The sequence below is a fragment of the Larus michahellis genome, chromosome Z (genome assembly GCF_964199755.1).
Source record: "Larus michahellis chromosome Z, bLarMic1.1, whole genome shotgun sequence".
Lineage (NCBI taxonomy): Eukaryota > Metazoa > Chordata > Aves > Charadriiformes > Laridae > Larus > Larus michahellis.
The window spans coordinates 23,907,501-23,927,072 of record NC_133930.1 but is presented as its reverse complement, the minus strand read 5'-3'; the positions used below and the strand labels follow the sequence as shown (position 1 = coordinate 23,927,072).

At 38.4% G+C, this 19,572-nt stretch overlaps 1 protein-coding gene across 4 annotated transcripts in view; it reads right to left on the bottom strand.

Moving 5' to 3' along the window:
* The window catches only part of SREK1 (splicing regulatory glutamic acid and lysine rich protein 1), a 34,857-nt gene extending 17,584 nt beyond the window's left edge, over nucleotides 1-17,273 (bottom strand). Inside the window, exons 1-5 of one of the 4 annotated variants that reach the window (XM_074571079.1) lie at nucleotides 16,747-17,273; nucleotides 8,204-8,337; nucleotides 5,371-5,508; nucleotides 734-857; nucleotides 328-443 (exon numbers count right to left, since the gene is read on the bottom strand). In XM_074571079.1, the coding sequence (XP_074427180.1) occupies nucleotides 328-390 (63 nt within the window). In that variant the 5' untranslated portion in view covers nucleotides 391-443; nucleotides 734-857; nucleotides 5,371-5,508; nucleotides 8,204-8,337; nucleotides 16,747-17,273. Of the gene's footprint in view, nucleotides 1-327; nucleotides 444-733; nucleotides 1,998-5,370; nucleotides 5,509-8,203; nucleotides 8,338-16,746 lie in introns of those variants that run through there. The other 3 variants (XM_074571080.1, XM_074571078.1, XM_074571081.1) reach the window with 3 other exon arrangements.
* Nucleotides 17,274-19,572: the final 2,299 nt, after the last annotated feature.

Here is a 19,572-nt window from a genome sequence, read left to right as displayed (position 1 = left end):
TTTAAACGAATTTTTAGGAGCTGGATAACACTGTCACTGGACCAAATTAATGGGTCTACAGAAGGACGACAACTAAAACAGACACAACAAAAATCAGTACTTACCCACTACTTTGTTAAATAATAATATGAAATTAAAAGCCAGGAAAGGTAGTGCATGAATACCTTGTGACCCATCCTCAAAAGAGGCACCACAGCTAAACCCTCACTGATCTAGCGCACAAGAAGAAAACATCCGTGGATCAGACAGTTCTTGTTCTCTGAACACAGAAAAGGCTAATGAGTATAGAGGAAACCAGAAATCAAACAGCAACTGAATTTTACTTACTGTAGTCAAAGGTGTTGGTGTAGGTATAGGAAGCAACCCTGCACCAGGCATCAGGCTTGTCATAGTAGGAGCAGGCGCCAACAGAGAAAGGGCTTTAGCTTCATCTGGGATTTTACCTGAAGAAGCAAATGAAAGCATTACACAGAGCTGGAACACTACGCAGATGTTACTCTTTCTATGATTTTACAATTACCCTTGCATTTAAAAATGTAATAAATAACAACGAATCTATCTACCAGATCCTTACAAAGAAACAAATAAGAACTTAAGTTTTTCCTTTTACCCTGTTCTACTAGGAAAAACAAAAGTGAGCAAAACTTCAAAGACTAGCAATCTCATTAATGGATTATTATTTTAAAAACTGAATAATGTATACAATTATTTAACACTTTGAGCTATGGGTCACCTGTACTGGAAACTTAATGTTCATGAACCAAACGATATCAAGCATGGACGCTTTCCCAGGGCGGTGTTTTCGCGGTGATCGAAAGTTGTTTTACACATGACAACCGTTCGTGTTGGCTGCATCACTAATAGCACACAGAACATCAGATACAGAAAAGAAGAACATTTTTTAAAGTTTAATCCCCAGAAATGGCAAATAACCAAATCAGTAAAAGAAAAAAAAAAAAGAAAAAACAAAGTATGTGCTAACTGAAATTTGTGCTTTTTTTTTAATCCTCTGGTTCTATCTACTTCGTATGTAAAAAATAAATAAAAATAAAATAAAAACTACTGAACTACCGTGACTCCACACAATACATACTACAAGTGAAGTTGGAGGTGGAGGAGGGGAGGGCAGAAAAAAATTCAGATTTGTATTGTCTCACATTCTAGGTCACCTCAGTTTATCTGAAACTTTGATAAATCAGCTTGAAATTTACTGAGACTGAAGAAAATCACAACTGATCCACTAAGTAAGCCACACTTTCCCAAAATATGTATATCCTACTATTTCAATCAGATTGTATTCCCCCATCATGGTAAAAGTTCAAGTAATATCAATCTGAATTAAACTCAGGTTTCATTCAATGTTAGTCACAATTAGACTGCTAAATGAACCCAGAAAAATCTTCAAAATTAAAAGATTTAATAGTTAAACCATTACGATTACAATGAAATGTACATATTAAATTTTAAATGAAAAGGGATTTATTTAAACTGATACAAACATTAAACGCTAAACTGAAAAACAACAGAAATATGTTCTAATTATACTAGGTATCGCTGATCTACTCAAGATGACTGGCATAATTGTATATATGCTATCCAACTGAGCCTTTGGTATTACCCCATTCACTTTAATAAAGTAAATGCTTTTATTTAAACATTGTCTTAAAAGTCAAGGTATATACAAATACTGTATCAGCGGCTTTCACTGCTTTGGTTCAAACTGTGTATGTTTTAACTATAAAACCCCTAACTTTGGGATTTTAAAATTAATATATAAATATTCTTATCAAAAAGCAAAATATGAGGTAAGTTTCAAAACACTGTGCAGTTTTAGCCATATGAGTTCCAACAGACCCCACAGGAAATATACTACTTTAAAAAAATAAAAAGACGACAAAAAGTGTTGCAAACCTGTTCTACAGATCTGCAGCAAGGACTGGGTTACAGTTGGATATGACCAAAGGACAAAACAAATCTAAATGAAACTTAATTTATATGTAGCATGGGTGGAATAGAGAAGATAAAATAACAGTACCCATTTTCTCCTCATGCTTCCTATTTACACTTATTTTATTTATGTTAAATTTTGAGGCACCTTGCTCCTTAACATGTAACAAACCACTTGATTTTTCTATCTAAAGGAGAAAAATAGGAAAATTATTAGCACTTAAGAATTAATTGTGCAGTAATGATTTCCCGGGCTTTTTAAAAAACATGCATGAATCTGAGTCATCATCACAATGTTCAGCACTCTTTACAGATCTCATTTTGAAGTCAGGCATGCAATGGGAGGTGTACCTGATTTGCCTGACTGCTCATGAGTATCAGGTACTTTGCTGCGCATCCTGCCTAATATGTAGCTAACTAAAAGGCTTTTGAATATATAGTTCCAGCAGCTGTGCATGCAAATTAGGCATAGAATTATGTACCGGTTCTTCTGAAAATTGAAATACTTAGGTGTTCTCAAATGATTAATGAACCAGACCTTATCCTGAACAGCTAGCATCTTGCAATTAATGGATACTCATGTAGGTTTCTGCAGGATCAACAGACATGGCTCAAGTAAATCCAACAGCAGAAATGGCTCCTAAAGTTGTGCGTCTGCACTCTAATTTAGATCCTTGGTCAGTAGCGTACATAACTATATGCCTAATTTAAGTATGCGCTCACATACAGCCAATTCAATATACGCTTCAAAACTTCAGAGATGCTTAGGCATTTAGCCCTTTTAAATAGGAACCGAGTTAGGCACGTAACTAAACAGACAATGAGTCAAGTTCAGAAAGGTATTTAAATACAAGCCTAAGCCTTAAGTATATTGGTCATCTTACTGAAATAACTGGAATTATTCATTTGCTCAGATGTTGCTTAGGGAATCTACTGAACACTTTTGGTTAAGTGTACCGTTATAGCAGTTCAAAGAATGAATAACATGCATATCTCAATTGTAACGTTAGCAGCATTATTTCCAGAATACTTTGGTCCTTCAACAATGTAAAGTCTTAATTTAAATACAAAATCTAGTTGGTCAGTTCCATGCCACAAACAAAGACTCATTTATTTTATTCAAGAATGAGAAAGTCTATCTCTACCGACAGACCCCTGAAAATTTGCCTGCATATACAAGATACTGTCTTTTCAAAAGGTCCTTCTCCAGTTTTTAAGAACATGTCAAACTTTTACACAATTCTATAGAAAACAAACTGCTGGGGGGTGGGGGGCGGGAGGAAAGGCGGAAAGAAAATGTGAAATACATTGCAAATTTACTTCCCTGTTCTTGAGACAGTTTTTAAAAACAAACTAATATGTGAGGCCAAATAACCTCACCAATTACAGGCTTTAAGGTTTGGAGTTTTATCTCCATTAATTTATTTATAAAAGGAATACAAGCCCACAAAGATACAACAAAAGGTGTGGGTTATGACACAATAAATTACGACACTTTAGTTTAAGAATAACTGATTTGTTTTTTGAACTTGTGGTATTTAACAATTGAGTGGAAACGATGTAAAGATATTTATTTTCTAATTAGGGAAACAGACAAAATAAATATGCCACATCTATACCACATCCTTAGAAAGATTTCTTAGAAGCTCTTGTGTTTAGTAAATTACAGATTCTATGATCATTTATTTATTGATTCTTCAATTTGCAACGGAATCTGGAAGCAGATGTAGATTAGCTCTGCATTGCCTAGAGACACCTTATGCTTCTTAGGAAACATACAGTTGTCCTAAATATCAGTTATGATTGTTACTTTTTTGTATCATCATAGTGCTTAAGAGGCCTAGTCAACATAGTCCATTCCAGAATCCATCTTGCTAAATGCTGAACAGAAGTATCTGTGTTAAGCAAGTACTATTTACAATATTTTTATCCCCCTCCAAGTGCTCAGAAGAAATTAATTTCCTACTCTTTGTACTGAAACTACATGGTTGATCCTCCCCCCCAGAATGCCTTCTTCAATAATTAAGTTTGCTCATTTTAAAAATACTTACAGTTTACATCTACTCTGAACATAATTAAAGGAATTGTTATTTCCCTGCTATTTTAAATCAATGGAAAATGTACACTTACATATAAAATAATTTCTGCGTGATCCAATTCATGATTCTTATTGGATTTAGCAGCAGTAATTAAAGAGATTATACCTACTGGCAATTACCTCAACTGTCACAGCAAAATCCAACAGAGGCCACTAAGCAAAGCTCTTCCCAGCAGCAGCGCACAGCCTGGTGCGTCACCAGTGTGAAACCAATCGATCCCAGTGCAGCTGTCTGGGAAGAGCAATGCCTGAGTACTAGACACACCACCTCCTGGTCCACCACTTCTGTTTCAGGGCTTCTGTTTCACATTAATAAGAACATAATTTAGGGATGAGAATCCTCTCAATCACTCCAGCATGAACTGCCAAGGCTTCTGAGATGACCAAAAAGACAAATTTTTTTTTCTTTCTTGTTGTTGTTTTTTCTTTTTCAAAAAAAAAACCCCTCTTCTTGAAATAACCACCACTGGAGCATGTCAAAGTACAATATACACATACATACACACACACACGCACAGAGAACTGATTCAATCTTCCCACAAATAACAGTGTTAAAAGACAATGTGCCTCACAAAACACATTCCAACCAAAACTTCAGGCTGCATTTGTACTTATGAGTGGTAAACAGTTTTTTTTCTGAAAATTACAAAAACAAAACGATGAAATCTTACTGCCACTGACCTCACTGGAGCAAGGTTTCATCAGAACCAAACATGTATTTCATGACATTCAATACTCAGGAAAGTTCAATTTCAGAAAGAATTATTTTAAACTCTTGATATTATACATAAATAGTAAGCTTTCTTTTAAACAGACCATGCAACCTAAAATAAAATACTCTGCTGAGAAGAGGAAAAATAGCAGAGAAAGATCATGACTTTACTTTGTAAAGTTAATTTCTCCAGAAGTAAGTGTTTCAACTCTCCTTTTCAAGATAAACTCATAAAGCATAACATATGAAAGAATGTATCTTAAAACTGATATATTTTTCACTATTCCTGTCTTCAGACACAATGTGCTCATCTGTTGAATTTAGATGCTTAAATGTATTCCAAATCAAATTTATCCATCATTCACAGCATAAAAATTAATCATATTCTAAATTCTGCGTATACCATCCACCATTCATAAGCAGCTTCAGGTCAACTTCAAAATGAAACACTGTGAACCCTTTACAAAACACCATTTTTACAGAACTGAAGTACCAGTTCACAAGTACAAGGGAAAGAGATTTAACAGAACAAAACAAAAAAGGGACAAAATAAAATAAAAATAAAAGTAAAAGAAACAAAGGAAAGAAAGCAAAATAAAATAAAAACAGAGACAGGGCGTCCATCTTCAGCAGGCCAGACTTCGATCTCATTTCCCCCATGAAGGTTTCACTTGGCGGCAGGTTTAGTGGCATGGCAAACAATGCCTAACTCAGGCAAGTGTAACAGGTCTGCCTTGGCCAGTCTAGTCATCTAATAATGCACAAATATCACACAGAGAAAACATACAAAACCAAATTAATAGTCAAAATCCATCTACTAGATAATGTGGACATAAAATCTAGAATGATTAGGGTGGCATCTGTTTATCTTTCAACCTTTGTGTTCTCAAAAGTATAATGTTTAAGGAAAAACCTACTAATACACATACAAAAAAGTCATATTTTGACAGCTTAATAATGCTACTTCATTTACAATTACATTTTTGTTAAATTGTTTATTAAATGTCACAAAATTAACACTGTTTTCATTGTATAGTGATTCCCTCCTCATACTCCTTTGATTTACCACTGTTTAAATACACTCAAAATTTCAGATTTTATTCTGGTTTTAAAAACCAAATTTTCAGAGTTACGTATTACATTCCTCTACATTCAATTCGGCGCATGAAATGTTTTATTACTGGCACCGTTGGCCAAGGATATAATTTTATCTCCCAGTAGAATACAGCCATCATTACTTCTAAAGCCCATGATACACTCCACTGACTCCATTAACAATGCATCATATGGTACACAGTGAATCAAAAATCTTGTGTTGTGGTCTCCAAAGCCATACTTACTCCACACAATAATTTCCTCAAAGTTAAACCTATAAAAATTCATATCTTTATAAATTAAAATTAGTGATTCTGTTAGAAAGTTACATGTAAACAGCATTCTGACATTAAAAAAATCTGACTTCACAACTCAATCGTTTGTTCACCTAATTATGCATAAATCTCTGTGGGGTCCAGAATGATTTTGAACAGTGACAATTTTTCTGTAATACGTTTTCTCAGAAATGCCTAATAAGTCAGCTACAAATGGGGTTGGAACAAGATTTGTCAGAACTTGATTTTATTCTCCTTCCATTCATTGTCTACCATCAAGAGACAGAGGAAAGTAGCTTTACCTGCCTGTTGCCATATCACGTCAGGCAGTGATCTCATCACAAGAAAAACACCAGGAACTGTTGTTCATTCATTAGGCAGCATTCTTCCCTCTCTGGCAGTACTGAACCAGTGTTAAGGTCTTTTCAATGAAATGTAAAACTAAGATCCTGAATAATTTGTATTCAACTATTTAGGGGCAATTTTCAATAATAAGGACTCTGGTTCCATTAGCCTCTACAAAGCTTCATGTGGATCTGGCAATATCCTCTTTGTGGTTTAAGAACAGGTACCAAAAATAAAACCAAAAAGCCCCCAAAACAAGGCATAAAAGCAATCAAAAAATCTAGGCCACACAAAGACAAATATATGTGCCATATGCTCCTATCAAGAAGGCTACAAGAATAGGTAGTATATTGTATTGTAGGTCAATATATCCTTTAGTGAAAGTACTTATAAAGTCTATGGAATTTTGGAGACTTGTCAGAATTTGCTAGGAACATCCCAGACCATTACTACGGCAACACTAATCTCTTACTATCCAGATCATGATGTGGCCAATGTGCCCAAAAATGGTAATCTGGGACCACTGTTAACAAACTCCAAGAAGTCAATGGTATTTTTTGAAGCAAAACCCGACTCTTGCAGTTAAAAAAGCTATATTAATAGGAGGTATTTCTAGACTTGCTGCATCTTATGGTTCAATCATTCCAAATACTGTTCATGCCAAAAGAAGCTACCATATTCAAAGTGAGGTCAGATTTACCCCACCAGCTAGAATATTTCCAGTCTAAAGAACCAAATGGACAGATGCTCAGTTCCACAATGATCCCAGTGAAGTCAATGGGGCTCTGCTTAACTCCAGCGATACTCCTACTGTAAGAACATGCTTCATGTAACTGTATTCAGATTTGAGATATTACACTAATAATAAGAACTACCCTGTAGTCAACACATCTGTAGAAGTATGGCCTCAAAGCTAGTTAAAGGAACACTTCTAAATTTAATATTCACCAAGCATTTTATTTTATTAAGAGTTTTAAAAATACTTTACGCTGGAAGCATTCTTTACAGATCACTGCATTTTTAAAGAGATAGCTAAAACCAAAAAGGAATACCAGTATACATAACAAAGCCTTTTCATGGCACACAAAGTAGTATTTTCCACAGTAACAAGAAAAGAAAATTGAATTTTATTAAACTAGCAGGTAAACATTTATATTCAAACAGTAATTGTCACCATGAATGCTAAATATTTTAGATTAGATCAATCTAAAATAGCCAAATGCACATACCGCACGTCTGCAAGACAAAATCGGGATTCAGTCAAAAAAAATAAATAGAAAAATAATCAGTATCTTAAAAAAAATAAAAAACATCACACCAAAGGTGGTACATTAAGATCCAAACTGCAATGTTATCGGTGCCAGGAAATTGCCAAATCTTTACAGTGCTCCATTGACTTCAGTGAGAACTCTGTGTGAGAATAAGCTTGCCAACACCTACCATATTGAACGGAATTATTTTACCTTCTTTTCCATTTTTTCTCAAAATATGTAATAACTATGGAAAATTGCATTATCCTAATTTAAATCAACTATCTTTTTTCTAGTGCTGAATTTCAATTAAGCCTATATAATCATGTTTCTTCATTCAATTTTCAATTTTGTTTCAAGACTTTTCAAAAAGCAATAAAATAAAATAACAACAGAGCACCACCTTCTTACATGGAAAGCTTAAAACAATTAGCAGACATGACAAAGACCAACATTACAGAACAATGTCTAAAATACCAACCTTCTGCGCAGGGCACAACTATCAAAGCTCTGTCAATAAAAACGGTGTTAGTTAGATGCTGGGCCACACCAACACTCGATGCTTCACGAAACTTAATATAACATACTTTGGAGGAAAAAGCAAGAGGTGCATTGCTGCAAGATAAAAGGAAAAAAACAATTAGTCATATTAAATAATTGTATGCATGTATTTTTAACTATTACTCCTTAATAAAAAAATAGGTTTTACACTACGTGGAAAAGTTAGCCAAAAGACAAGACCATAGAAATTTACTAATTTACCTACTAAGTCACTGAAAAAAGCATAGCATAGCACAGCACCTCCTCCTTTTTAATGGAAACTTACGGAAGCCAAAATCCCAAACTAACCAGGCTAATTTTCTTTTATAATCTTGCTAAACACCATTGACCAGAACATTCAAAATTACTATTGTAAGTAGCCTATTTACTTGACACACCTGTCAAGTAAATAATTTATAGTGGATTTTTTTTCTTCCAAACAATCCTTGTTTAGGAAAGTCAAACAACAAGACCAGTCATTTTTCAGTGACTCCCTCAGATATTAGCCCATAATAACTGATACTCTATCTTAGGTCTTCATGAAAGCAGTTTCATTAATTCTTATTAAAATATAAGCAGTTCTTGAGAGTTCTTTCAAATGTTAGGTCTCAATTCACTAATGTAACAAAAATCCTTTTTATCATCTGCCTTAGTCTGGCATAGTGTAGTATAGGCCAGGACAACAGGAGGAAGTAGGAGGAATTCACGCTTTGGCTAAAAGAAGGAAGAAAATTTGTAATTTGCTTTTCCACTAGAAAGTATACCAATAGAGACATCAGAAAGCACAACATGTAAACAGTGTAATCTTGTTCAAAACCAAAAAAGTTTTCTTTAAAAAATGTATTCCCTAGTCAAGGTTTGTAACCTTTACAAAAGCAGTTTATTTTTCCAGATGAAGGATGTACAGGTGAAATCTTCAAACAGAGAATGCAATCGAACATTGCTGGAACATCAGCTATTTCCATTTGAAAAGACCACATGTTTGCTAGCAAAGCAGTAACCCATGGAAAATATGCTGCATAAACTGTTTCATCCTGACACTCTTTCAACTGAAACAGAAACCCTTGTCAATGTCCTGGAAGTACCAGAGGCAGTTCAAGTTTAGTCCAACCCATCCTGTAGTCCCTCAAGTTCCAAGCAGATAAATCCCAAAGCTGTTGTATGGAATGAATTAGACTTTAGTATTTAAATACAAGCTCAGAAGATTTAGACAGATGAACCATGAACTTAGTCTGAGCCAGGCAGACTGATATGTTTCTGGTTACCACAAAGGTAACACCTGGGTAAAGTATCTAGAGAGCCAGCCAACTTCAGAATGGCACTCAGAAACATTTATGATGGAAAATTCTGTGAAAACAGGTACACTGAGGAGGCAAAAATAAACAAGGTGTGGGAGAGACACAAATACGAAAGTCAACCTTTACACAGTTTAGAAAAACATTGCAAGATGACTACACTTCTGCCCACTTATTTTGTTTATAGTGGGCAATGCTTTCACAGTTTTCACTTTTCCACATTCAGGAAGAAAATAATTGTATAGAATGGCTTCAGAGCCACCTGTTAAGTTATTGGTTCACAACAGTTTCCAACATCAGGGGTGACAGCGAGGTATGACCTCCTCAGTACTCAGCAGAAATGTCTGCATACAACTTTTAATCTTACACATTCTGAAAAGCCAGACTTTGAGACTTTGCTCACTGCAAAGATCTTTTTTTATGGCTACAGGAGTTTTTTGTTTGTTTTGTTTTATTGGGGGGGAGAGTGGAAGAGAGTCTCTGTGTGTGGCTTGGGAGGAGAGGGTGCTTTGCTTTTTTTGTTGTCATGGTTTGGAATTTGTTTGTTTTTAAATACACATGCCAGTGTTACAACCCAAATGGCTGAAGCCTCAACTGAAGATTCTGTGATCCAGGCTGTTGAAGACTTCTAAGGTGTCCTGGTTTTTTTCCTTTTTTGTTTTCATTACTAACTCAGGCAGTCTAGATGCCATAAATAAACCTATAAATTTCAACATCTATACAGCCAGCTCTTACAAGCGTAACTCTTATAATATTCTCCCCCCTGTATTTCTTGGATTTCAATCACAAAAGCTACATGGAAAGTATGCTAAAAAATATTAACATCAGAACACTGCTGCAGACAAGGCTCTGAAAAGAAGTCTTGGTACAAAGTGCTTTCTGAAGGTTACAGAGGCAAAATTTCTCTCAGAAAACTCCTATTCTGTTTTAATTCCTTTTGTTCCATTTTTTTAACCTTTTCTGAGGCTGAATTGAGGTAGAGTCATAATCTTCCTCCTAGGTTACAAAGCACCAATGAAAAAAAGCAACTCCTACACCTCTGATTCAAGGTTACTAAAATCCAGTTCCTTTAGGAAAGCAAGAAAACTCAAAAAGGAAATCAGCATCTAAACAGTATTCAGACATTTCTGCCATTTTTCTCTTCCTTTGTAAGGAGACAGTAACATCAATCTACCAATAACAACCAACAAAACCAACTAAAAATACTTTATAAGAATGACCTATTCAGAAATCTACAGTGAAAAATCAAATAAAAGGCTATAAAACATTCCTCAAAGGGTCCAGATTTTTCTCAAGGTGGTGGTGGTGGTGAAGAAGGCAAAAGAAATTAATAACTTATCAAAATAAGATGTTCTGGAATAACTGTGCAAATCACATCTAAGTAAGTCTGTGCGTGTTTTATCTCAAAGGCCTAATCTATACTGCAGTTACTGCAGGATATAAGAAACTTGTGTATTCTTCCCGGACCGCTCCAGACCACCCAGAAGCAAAATACAGCGGGGCTTTCAACATCTCATACAGACAGTTTGTGCCTTCCTGCTTTTAAACAACTCATTCTGTAAAAATCCAACTGTTGCTTAATACAGCCTTCCAATATTTAACTGTTCAAAAATCCTATGACAGCCACATTTGAAGGATTATGGCTGAAACTGTAATTTTGAAGGCTTCTCTGAAACACAAACAAAACTGGGTGACAAATGTAACACAAAAACATGACTGGGACTAAGAATCTGGTTACAGACGTCACTGGTCTCCTAGTAAGCCAAAAAAACAGCTCTAAACTGCGTAAGTGATTGGCATCCTGGAGTACATACCCAAGGCCTGTCACACCCTGCAGAACAGCTTCAGATTTCAACTGCACTGCAAACTGAAAGTGATCTATAAAAGCTGGACTTGGTCTTGTTCAGAACTCTGAGAAAAAGCCATACTTCATCTTCGCACAAAAGTCTACCTAAGCAGCCAACAGAAAAGTACTAAATTAATACGTTCTTGAACAACAGATTTTGTAAATTTAAATGTAAGCAACTTCAGGCTGTTAAAATCAACACACGACAAAGGGACAAAAGTTTCAGGGAATATTCTACAGAGCAGAGAACACAATATACCCTCATGCTCTTGCATATTCAAACGTCGGCATCATCATGTAAGTGTCGTTTCTTGGAGACCTTTGCACATGCGGACTTGCAGGAGGCCCCCTTCCTACCTCCTTAGTGGTTTCTGTGTATTCCCACTTGAGAAAACTCAGTGAGTACTCTAAGTTTTGTAAATGGCAAACCAAAGAGCTCCTGTTAAACAGTGACAGCAATTCTCCGTTCCCAACATGGGAATTCAGGTCTCTAACCAAGTCAGGACTGTACACTAGTATTCAAAGCTTCAGGAGTTTTTTTCTCAGACTTTCTGACAAAAAAATCACTGTACCTGACAGCAAAGCCCTGCTAAAGCCACCCTCTTCTACACAGAAGTGGCAAATTCACGTGGAGGCACTGTGTAGGAGCAACTCCTAGTGCATAAACTAAGTCTCTTACACAGGCTGTCATTGTAGTATCATTTTCTGTTCTTGTTGACTTTTTCATCCTATCTAACTATGATTTTCCAAGTCATTTTCATATACACCTATAGTTTTTCCCTACAATATTTGAGTCTTTAGCTTCACGAATAAACCAGAACTCATTTTGTAAAACTAGAAACCTGCAATTCAAAATTATAGAATCACAGAATGGTTTGGGTTGGAAGGGACCTTAGAGATCATCTAGTTCCAACCCCCTGCCAGGGGCAGGGACACCTCCCACTAGACCAAGTTGCTCAAAGCCCCATCCAGCCTGGCCTTGAACACCTCCAGGAATGGGGCATCCACTTCTCTGGGAAAACTGCTCCAGTGTCTCACCACCCTCACAGTAAAGAATTTCTTCCTAATATCTAATCTAAATCTACCCTCTGTCAGTATAAAACCATTACTTCCCATACTACCACTACATTCCCTAATAAAAAATCCTTCCCCATCTTTCCTGTATGCCCCCTTTAGGTACTGGAAAGTGCTGTAAAGTCTCCCTGGAGCCTTCTCTTCTCCAGGCTGAACAACCCCAACTCTCTCAGCCTGTCCTCACCCCCCTGACCATCTTGGTGGCCCTCCTCTGCACTCTCTCCACCAGCTCCATGTCTTTCTTGTGTTGAGGGCTCCAATGTTCATCTCACCGTCCTCAAGACGTAAGCAAAAGGGAAAATACTATATGTACAAGTAAGTTAAGAAACCAAACAACATAGAAATTGTATTTTCTGAAAGGATTTTACAATCATCCCCTACTTTCATTTCTAAGCATCTTTCATATAAAGTTGGTTGAAAGCAAATTCTTGAAGGGTCTCTAAATATCCTTCTTCTCAAAGTTTTCTTCACTGTTTATGGGACAGCGAAGAACATATGACCAAAAGGCTTGGTAATGAAGTGGAATAAAAGGGGTCTTTGTGCACTGAAAGCCACCTATGGCAGTCTTTAAGAGACATGTCTTACAAAACAGTCTTACAAAGGCAGTCCTGCGAGGAACAGGGACTTGGACTAGAGGATCCTTATGGGCCCCTTTCAACTCGCGATATTCTATGATTCTATTTCCTCTCAATTAAAAAAAGTAGTTTTGTTATTAAAAAATTTGAGTATTTAATACAACCAGATTTTATGGATTAGACTTCAGCAGATTAAGGGAGAAAGTAAAAGCCTGACAGACATGATTCACTTGGAAGAGGTGAGGGATAATTTATAGTTTTATTTCGAAAGATGATCGAGAAAAGGGAGTTTATATGCTTTATAACGTGTGTGTATACATATACATACATGTAAACATATATTCTGTTTAGTGTTGTGCATTAATAACAGAGCTGGAAGTTCACATCCATTAGAAATAAACATGCCCAGCAAAGGCAATAGGATTACAAGTATTACAGTAAATTCCTTAACAAGAATGCCCTTTTTTTTTTCCATATACATGAAATGACACATACAGAAGAGAAAAAATTCACTCTGCTCGGCAAACTCATGCTTGACTAAGTAAAAATATTTTTTATGTAAGCTGAATATTTGCAACACAGAGTTACAGAGAAAATTCCACAGAAAATTGCAATTCCACACAACGCAACATGTAACTTTATTTCACCTCATTGCTTAATCTATTAAAAAAGTTAGGGTAATACTCTTTTTATATTAGACATTATATTATTCTTCAAACAAGAGTTGTTGGCTTTTTATTTTTAACTATGTATTTCTGTACAAAGGCTAGCAAATGGGGTCCCAATCTCAGTGAGAGCTTTTACTTAACTTAGGTAACACAAATACTCTCAGATGACTGAAAGTCACCTTCCTCTTATTCCTCAGCATGAAATAAATTAATATTTTTTGTTCAGTAGTCAATATCCATGAGACCTGTAATTCACTAAGTCAACTTTCTGAATTATGCTTTTCATCTAGAAACCAGACTGAAAAGTGAGTTTCCGCTGTTCCACTAAGGCAACAAAATTCATGCTTGAGAGAACATCTAAAGTTTGGATTTCTTTTTTAACTGTTTTTAAAGATAAGACTGAGATGACATTATATTTTGTCTGATGTTGATTCTAATGCAAAAAGCAAATTTCCCTTTTATTTGCATTAATAGAAAGAATTGATTTTTTAAAATCTAGGCCTTAAATTGTTAAATACTTAACGAAAAAACAGTAGCAGAAAATAATTTTAACGAATTGCAGACATCTCTTGTAGCATCTTTTTGCATCCTGTGCAGTCGTCAAAGAAACACTATTTTCTGAATTTATCATAATACTATTCAAACATATTTTTAGAGAGTCAATAGGAAGCATCTTTTTTTGTTTCACAAGAAGGGCATTAGAGAAAATACTTAATTATTTTTTTTTAAAGTCAGGTCAAATGTCCATAATTATTAGGCAAGGTAATACATATTTCTAAAAGGTATGCATAAAAACTGTACATAAAACCAAGAGTAAAATAAGCAATCACAATCCTGAATCCTATCTCTGAAAAACAGATTAATCATTTAGAACTCACATTTACAGCACTATAACCTTGACACTTCCAAGTCAAACCCTAGTATGGTACCAGATTTTAATATTTTATGTGTTTATCACACTCCCAAAATTTTATACATAGGCAAAACATTATTTGCATATGAATGTCAAGAAAGTATCTATTTGCCTTAAAATCTGTTGTATAACTTAGTGGAAAATAAAAGCAACCGTTATAACAAAAAAATATATTTGATCAGGAGAAAACTCAAGTGTATTAAGAAGCAAGTGTGGAACAAGAATAAAGCAAAATCTGGAAAACTGTACAAAAATCACCATAAATCTATTAAAGACTGTTTAAAATTCACTAAGGCTGTTTTAAGCTGTTCTGATTTTGGCTGGGGTAGAGTTAATTCCTTCATAGTAGCTAGTACGGGCCTATGTTTTGGATTTGTGCTGCAAACAGTGTTTATAACACATGGATATTTTAGTTACTGCTAAGCAGTGCTTACACAGCATCAAGGCATCTTCTGCTCCCCACACTGCCCTGCCAGTGAGCGGGCTAGGGAGTCACAAGAAGTTGGAAGGAAACAGTCCTGACAGCTGACCCCAACTGACCACAGGGATATTCCAAACCATATGGCATCATGTACATAAAGCTGGGGAAAGAAGGAAGGGGAAGCGTTCAGAGTGATGGCATTTGTCTTCCCGAGTAACTGTTACGTGTGATGGAGCCCTGTTCTCCTGGAGATGGCTGAACACCTGCCTGCTGATCAGAAGCAGTGAATTAATTCCTTGTTTTGCTTTGCTTGCACGCACAGCATTTTCTCTACCATTAAACTGTCTTTATCTCAAACCACGAGTTTTCTCATTTTTACTCTTCTGATTCTCTCCCCTGTCCTACCAGGGTGGGTGACGTGGAGTGAGCGAGTGTCTGAGTTGGGCTTAGTTGACAGCTGGGGTCAAATCATAACATAAGCATACCTTTACATTAATGCATGCCTATTACATACACTTTACACACATATTAAAACTCATTTAATTTTTCTGAATGGTCCTCATTCAAATCTACTCAGATGTAAAATAGTAACATATAAAAATGGATAAATGACAACTTTTTTCCTATTTAGTTTTAAAAATTGAAATTTTATTCATCTGAACGTCTTTGTATTAAAATTGAAGTATGTGGATGTGAATGACTCCCTCCCCTTTTTCAGAAGAAAAAAGTACAGATAAATGGTTTGAAAGAACACATCTGTCATTCCCTCCCTAGTACAACAGATGCTCTAAGAAAAAAACATTTCTTTTCCTTCCCTGTTCTGGTCTTCATCATCTGCTTGGCAGAAATAATATTGCTATTTTGCAGACCTCTGCTATCTCCCATCTGAGTGCATCGCTCACATGCTGCTTGACATAATGAGAACAGCTACAATTTAAAGAAACGTGTAGTGTCCGTTATTGACTTTCATTTACTGCACAGGTCTTATCAGGGCCATTTCTGACCACAAGACAGGAGGGTTACGTCCCTCTGTGAGCAATTATTTTGGCTTCTGTTCGAGCGGCCCTTTCTCGGGGAATAGAGCCCTTCGAACAAAAAGAAAAAAGAAAAATAAGAAAAATACTTCGTGCCGGCGGCTCACACCACCCGGGCAGCTGGCAGCCAGCCGGGAGGGCTTCGGGCTCTCTCGCCCGACGCCCCTCCACTAAGTCCGGGCGAAGAGAAAGGCGGGCCCCAGAAAGGAGGTTTTTAGGAAAAGGAAAGGAAAAGACCTGTGCCGCGGAAGCGCTCCGGGGCAGCCTGGGAGCACGCTTCTCGCCAAGCCTTTGGCTGTGACTCGCTGCCGGCACCCCTCAGCGGGCAGGAGGCCGCGGCCCTGGCAGCTGCTGCCACAGGAACACAAAACCCGCCGCTCCGTAGCAGGCCGCGGTGCTCCCCGGCTCCTCCGGGCCGGGACCGCCATCTTAAGTGCGGGCGAAGCTCCTCTTCCCCACCGCCCCGGCCATACAAAGGGGGGGGAGCACGTGACCCTCCCCCCCCCCCCCCCCGCGGGAGGCTCCGGTGCCCGCACTCAAGATGGCACGTATGGCCTTCTACCTCTTCCTCTCCCTCCCTCCACCCGCCCGGCCCCTCTAAGCCTCTTCCCCCTCCCAAGTCTCTATCGCTCCGGAGGCCGGCGTACGCCCCACTTACTCCGGGGGATAGAGGCGCAGCTCCTCTATATCGCCCAGGAAGCCGAAGAGCGTCCGCATCTGCTCGCTGGTCACTGCGGAGGAGAGGTTCGTGACCTGGATGACAGACGTGGGGCCCAAGGGGAAGCCCAGCGGCACCCCGATCCCGCTGCTGTTCATCATGGCGGAGCCCTCAGCGCCGTGCCGCTCGCCGCCCTGCCACACGCAGCCGGGGAGGCGGACCTGACCACAGAGAGGAGCGCGCACCACCTGCCAGAGCGCCTCAGCGCGCCGGCCGCTCTAGCGCCGGACTCTACTGCTCCCTGGAGGAGCGTCAGAGCGGGCGGCCGCCTGTCCCCAGCCGGCCGGGTCTTCCCGTGGGGAGGCGGCGTCCCAGCCCCGCGCAGACCGGCCTCCGGCGGCCGCGCTGTCCTGCAGCTGGGCGGCGGGAGGAAGATCCTCGCTTCCCGAAGAACTGACCAGACCGCCGCTGCTAGGGCGGGACCGGCGTTGGGGGCCTCGGCCTCGGCCTCGGCCTCGGCCCCGCCCAAAAAAAGGCGCGGGGCGGTGCGCGTGCGCCTGGCCGTTAACGGCCGCGTCCCCTCACTTAACGGCCTCCCTGCAGGCGCAGGCCAACCGCCCTGGCTGCTGGGGGAGCGGGCCTCAGGGCCTGCGGGGGGAGGGCTGGGGCGGTGAGGCGGGTCCGTCGCTGTGGGGACGGCGCGGCGGTGGGCGCCGGTGGCTGATCACCGCCCCACGGCGGCCCCAGCACCTCCGTAACCGGTCTGCTTCGCGTTCAGGAGTTCTCGGTGTAAAACCCGGAGTACCGACGAGGCTAGGTACAAATCCCCGCCTGTCATCCGGCAGGGTTGGGTCCCTCAGTTGATTAGGCATGAAATCTGCCAAATGCTCCGCCAGCAAATTAAAATATGCCCACAAGAAATGGAAGAAAAAAAAATAGATTTCCCATTTAAATGCTTTTTTGGTAGCCACGTTCAATAAGAGGCAGTTTAATTACCCTAAAGAATAAACCCTTGAAAACACCCTGACTACATTTAAACAGGAAGGAGTTGTAATGGAGTAAGTTTTTAATGGTTTTGTTGTAACTTGACTTGGAATCTGTCCCAATATAAATTGATCGTACCTGGAGTTTACAGTTCAAGTTCTCTTTAAATATTAAATTGACTGGAGAAAATGAGAGCACTATCCATGTAGGTGATCACTAAGGATCTAATGGCAGTCTTCCTTGGGTGGTGGAGAACCGCCCATCTTGGCACTGAAAGATGTAAGGTTTCAGATGTGACTATTTTAGTTTTTAAGACTTTGCATACCCTAAACCTGAAGTCCCTGAGAAGGGACTGAAGTATACGGGCTGAAAAAGATCGCAAATTTGTGATACTTCCCTGAGCAAGTAGGTCAGTTGTTACAGAATCTCCATAGATAAGTCTGGGTAGTGCTTCCTTTATTGATGGTTAATATGTTACAGAATTTTAAGTCATTCAAAGCAATTGTCAGAGATTTATTTTATTTAAAAATACCTATGCATTTGTTTCAGGTAGTACTTATTTCAAGATGATAGTCGATGCACTAATATTCTATTTCTAAAAAACTGAATCCATATTCCAAAAGTGCAAGATTTAAGATCAAAGTTAAATCCTTTCTTTTAGCTATCCTGGTAGCTTTTAATTAGCCCAAATTTACAGACTTTTAACTGGAAAATTGAAGATCTTTTGTTCTATATTGCGCAAAATTAAACTCTGCTGTCATTATTCTATCTATAGGAACATTACCTAAAGATTTCCTGTGTTTTGACTAGTACATCTTATCCAAAGACAGTCAGCAGAGGTGTAGAAGCTATTACTGCTTTAAACATTCTTGTCCTTTCTCCTTGCATCTCTCACTGGAGGGTACCAGAAAAACGAGCTCTAAAATTTGCAAATAGAAAAGTTCTGTTATGTCAGAACAGAGTGGGATGCCCTCCTTCAGGTAGAGCCTTTAATAGTCCATGTGAATTCTGAATACTTCGCAAAAACAAAACTGGCAAAACACTGTCTAAATTTTCTACTTGTCAGTCACTGCCGCAGGACAAAATTAGCTTGGAAAATAATACAAATAAATTAATTTGGATTTCAGAATAATAGCAAAAAAAAAAACCACCAAAAAAAACCCCACCACAAACCAACCCAAAACTGAATTCCAAAAGCCTTGGTTCACACAGGCTGCCGTTAAAATGCCAGAAGCAAACAATGACTCTATTTTAGCCAGACTTCAAAATTTAAAAGTATGTAAGAGCCACTCCCTCTCCTATAATGAAAAACAGAGCTATTGAGAAAAAAAAAAGTTAAAATGGGTAGACATGTGTAAGGGGAATTTAGGTACAAGCACTGCCCTTAACATAATCTCCCTAATCAACGGTTAACAGACCTGAATTAATGTCTTATGGGTAGCTGTAGGCCGAGAGAAGACTTTAGTTGTCATCTAAGTGGATTAATAAATACAGGAACTTCTTTTCAATTTTGCTCAGCTGTTTTTATACTTTTTAGTAACTGTATTGGTGCACTTGGATTCGATAAATAAATTGTTTCATTTTACCTTCACTTACGTTGTACGGGCAATGATGTCAGATTAACTTATCAAAGACTAAGGCATTCCATGCCTGCAGTGCAGAAATCCTTCAGCTTCTCCCAGATGGGGATCCCAGCATCAGTCTCCTGACAATCCACACAATAGATTTTGAGTGAGCTCCGGTCCTGGAGCTCTAACCATGATTTCTGAAAGCGCTTTGCAATTGCAGTTATCCAGAGCTCTTGGTGTGCTTGGGAGAAGAGCTGTATAGTCATTGCATTGA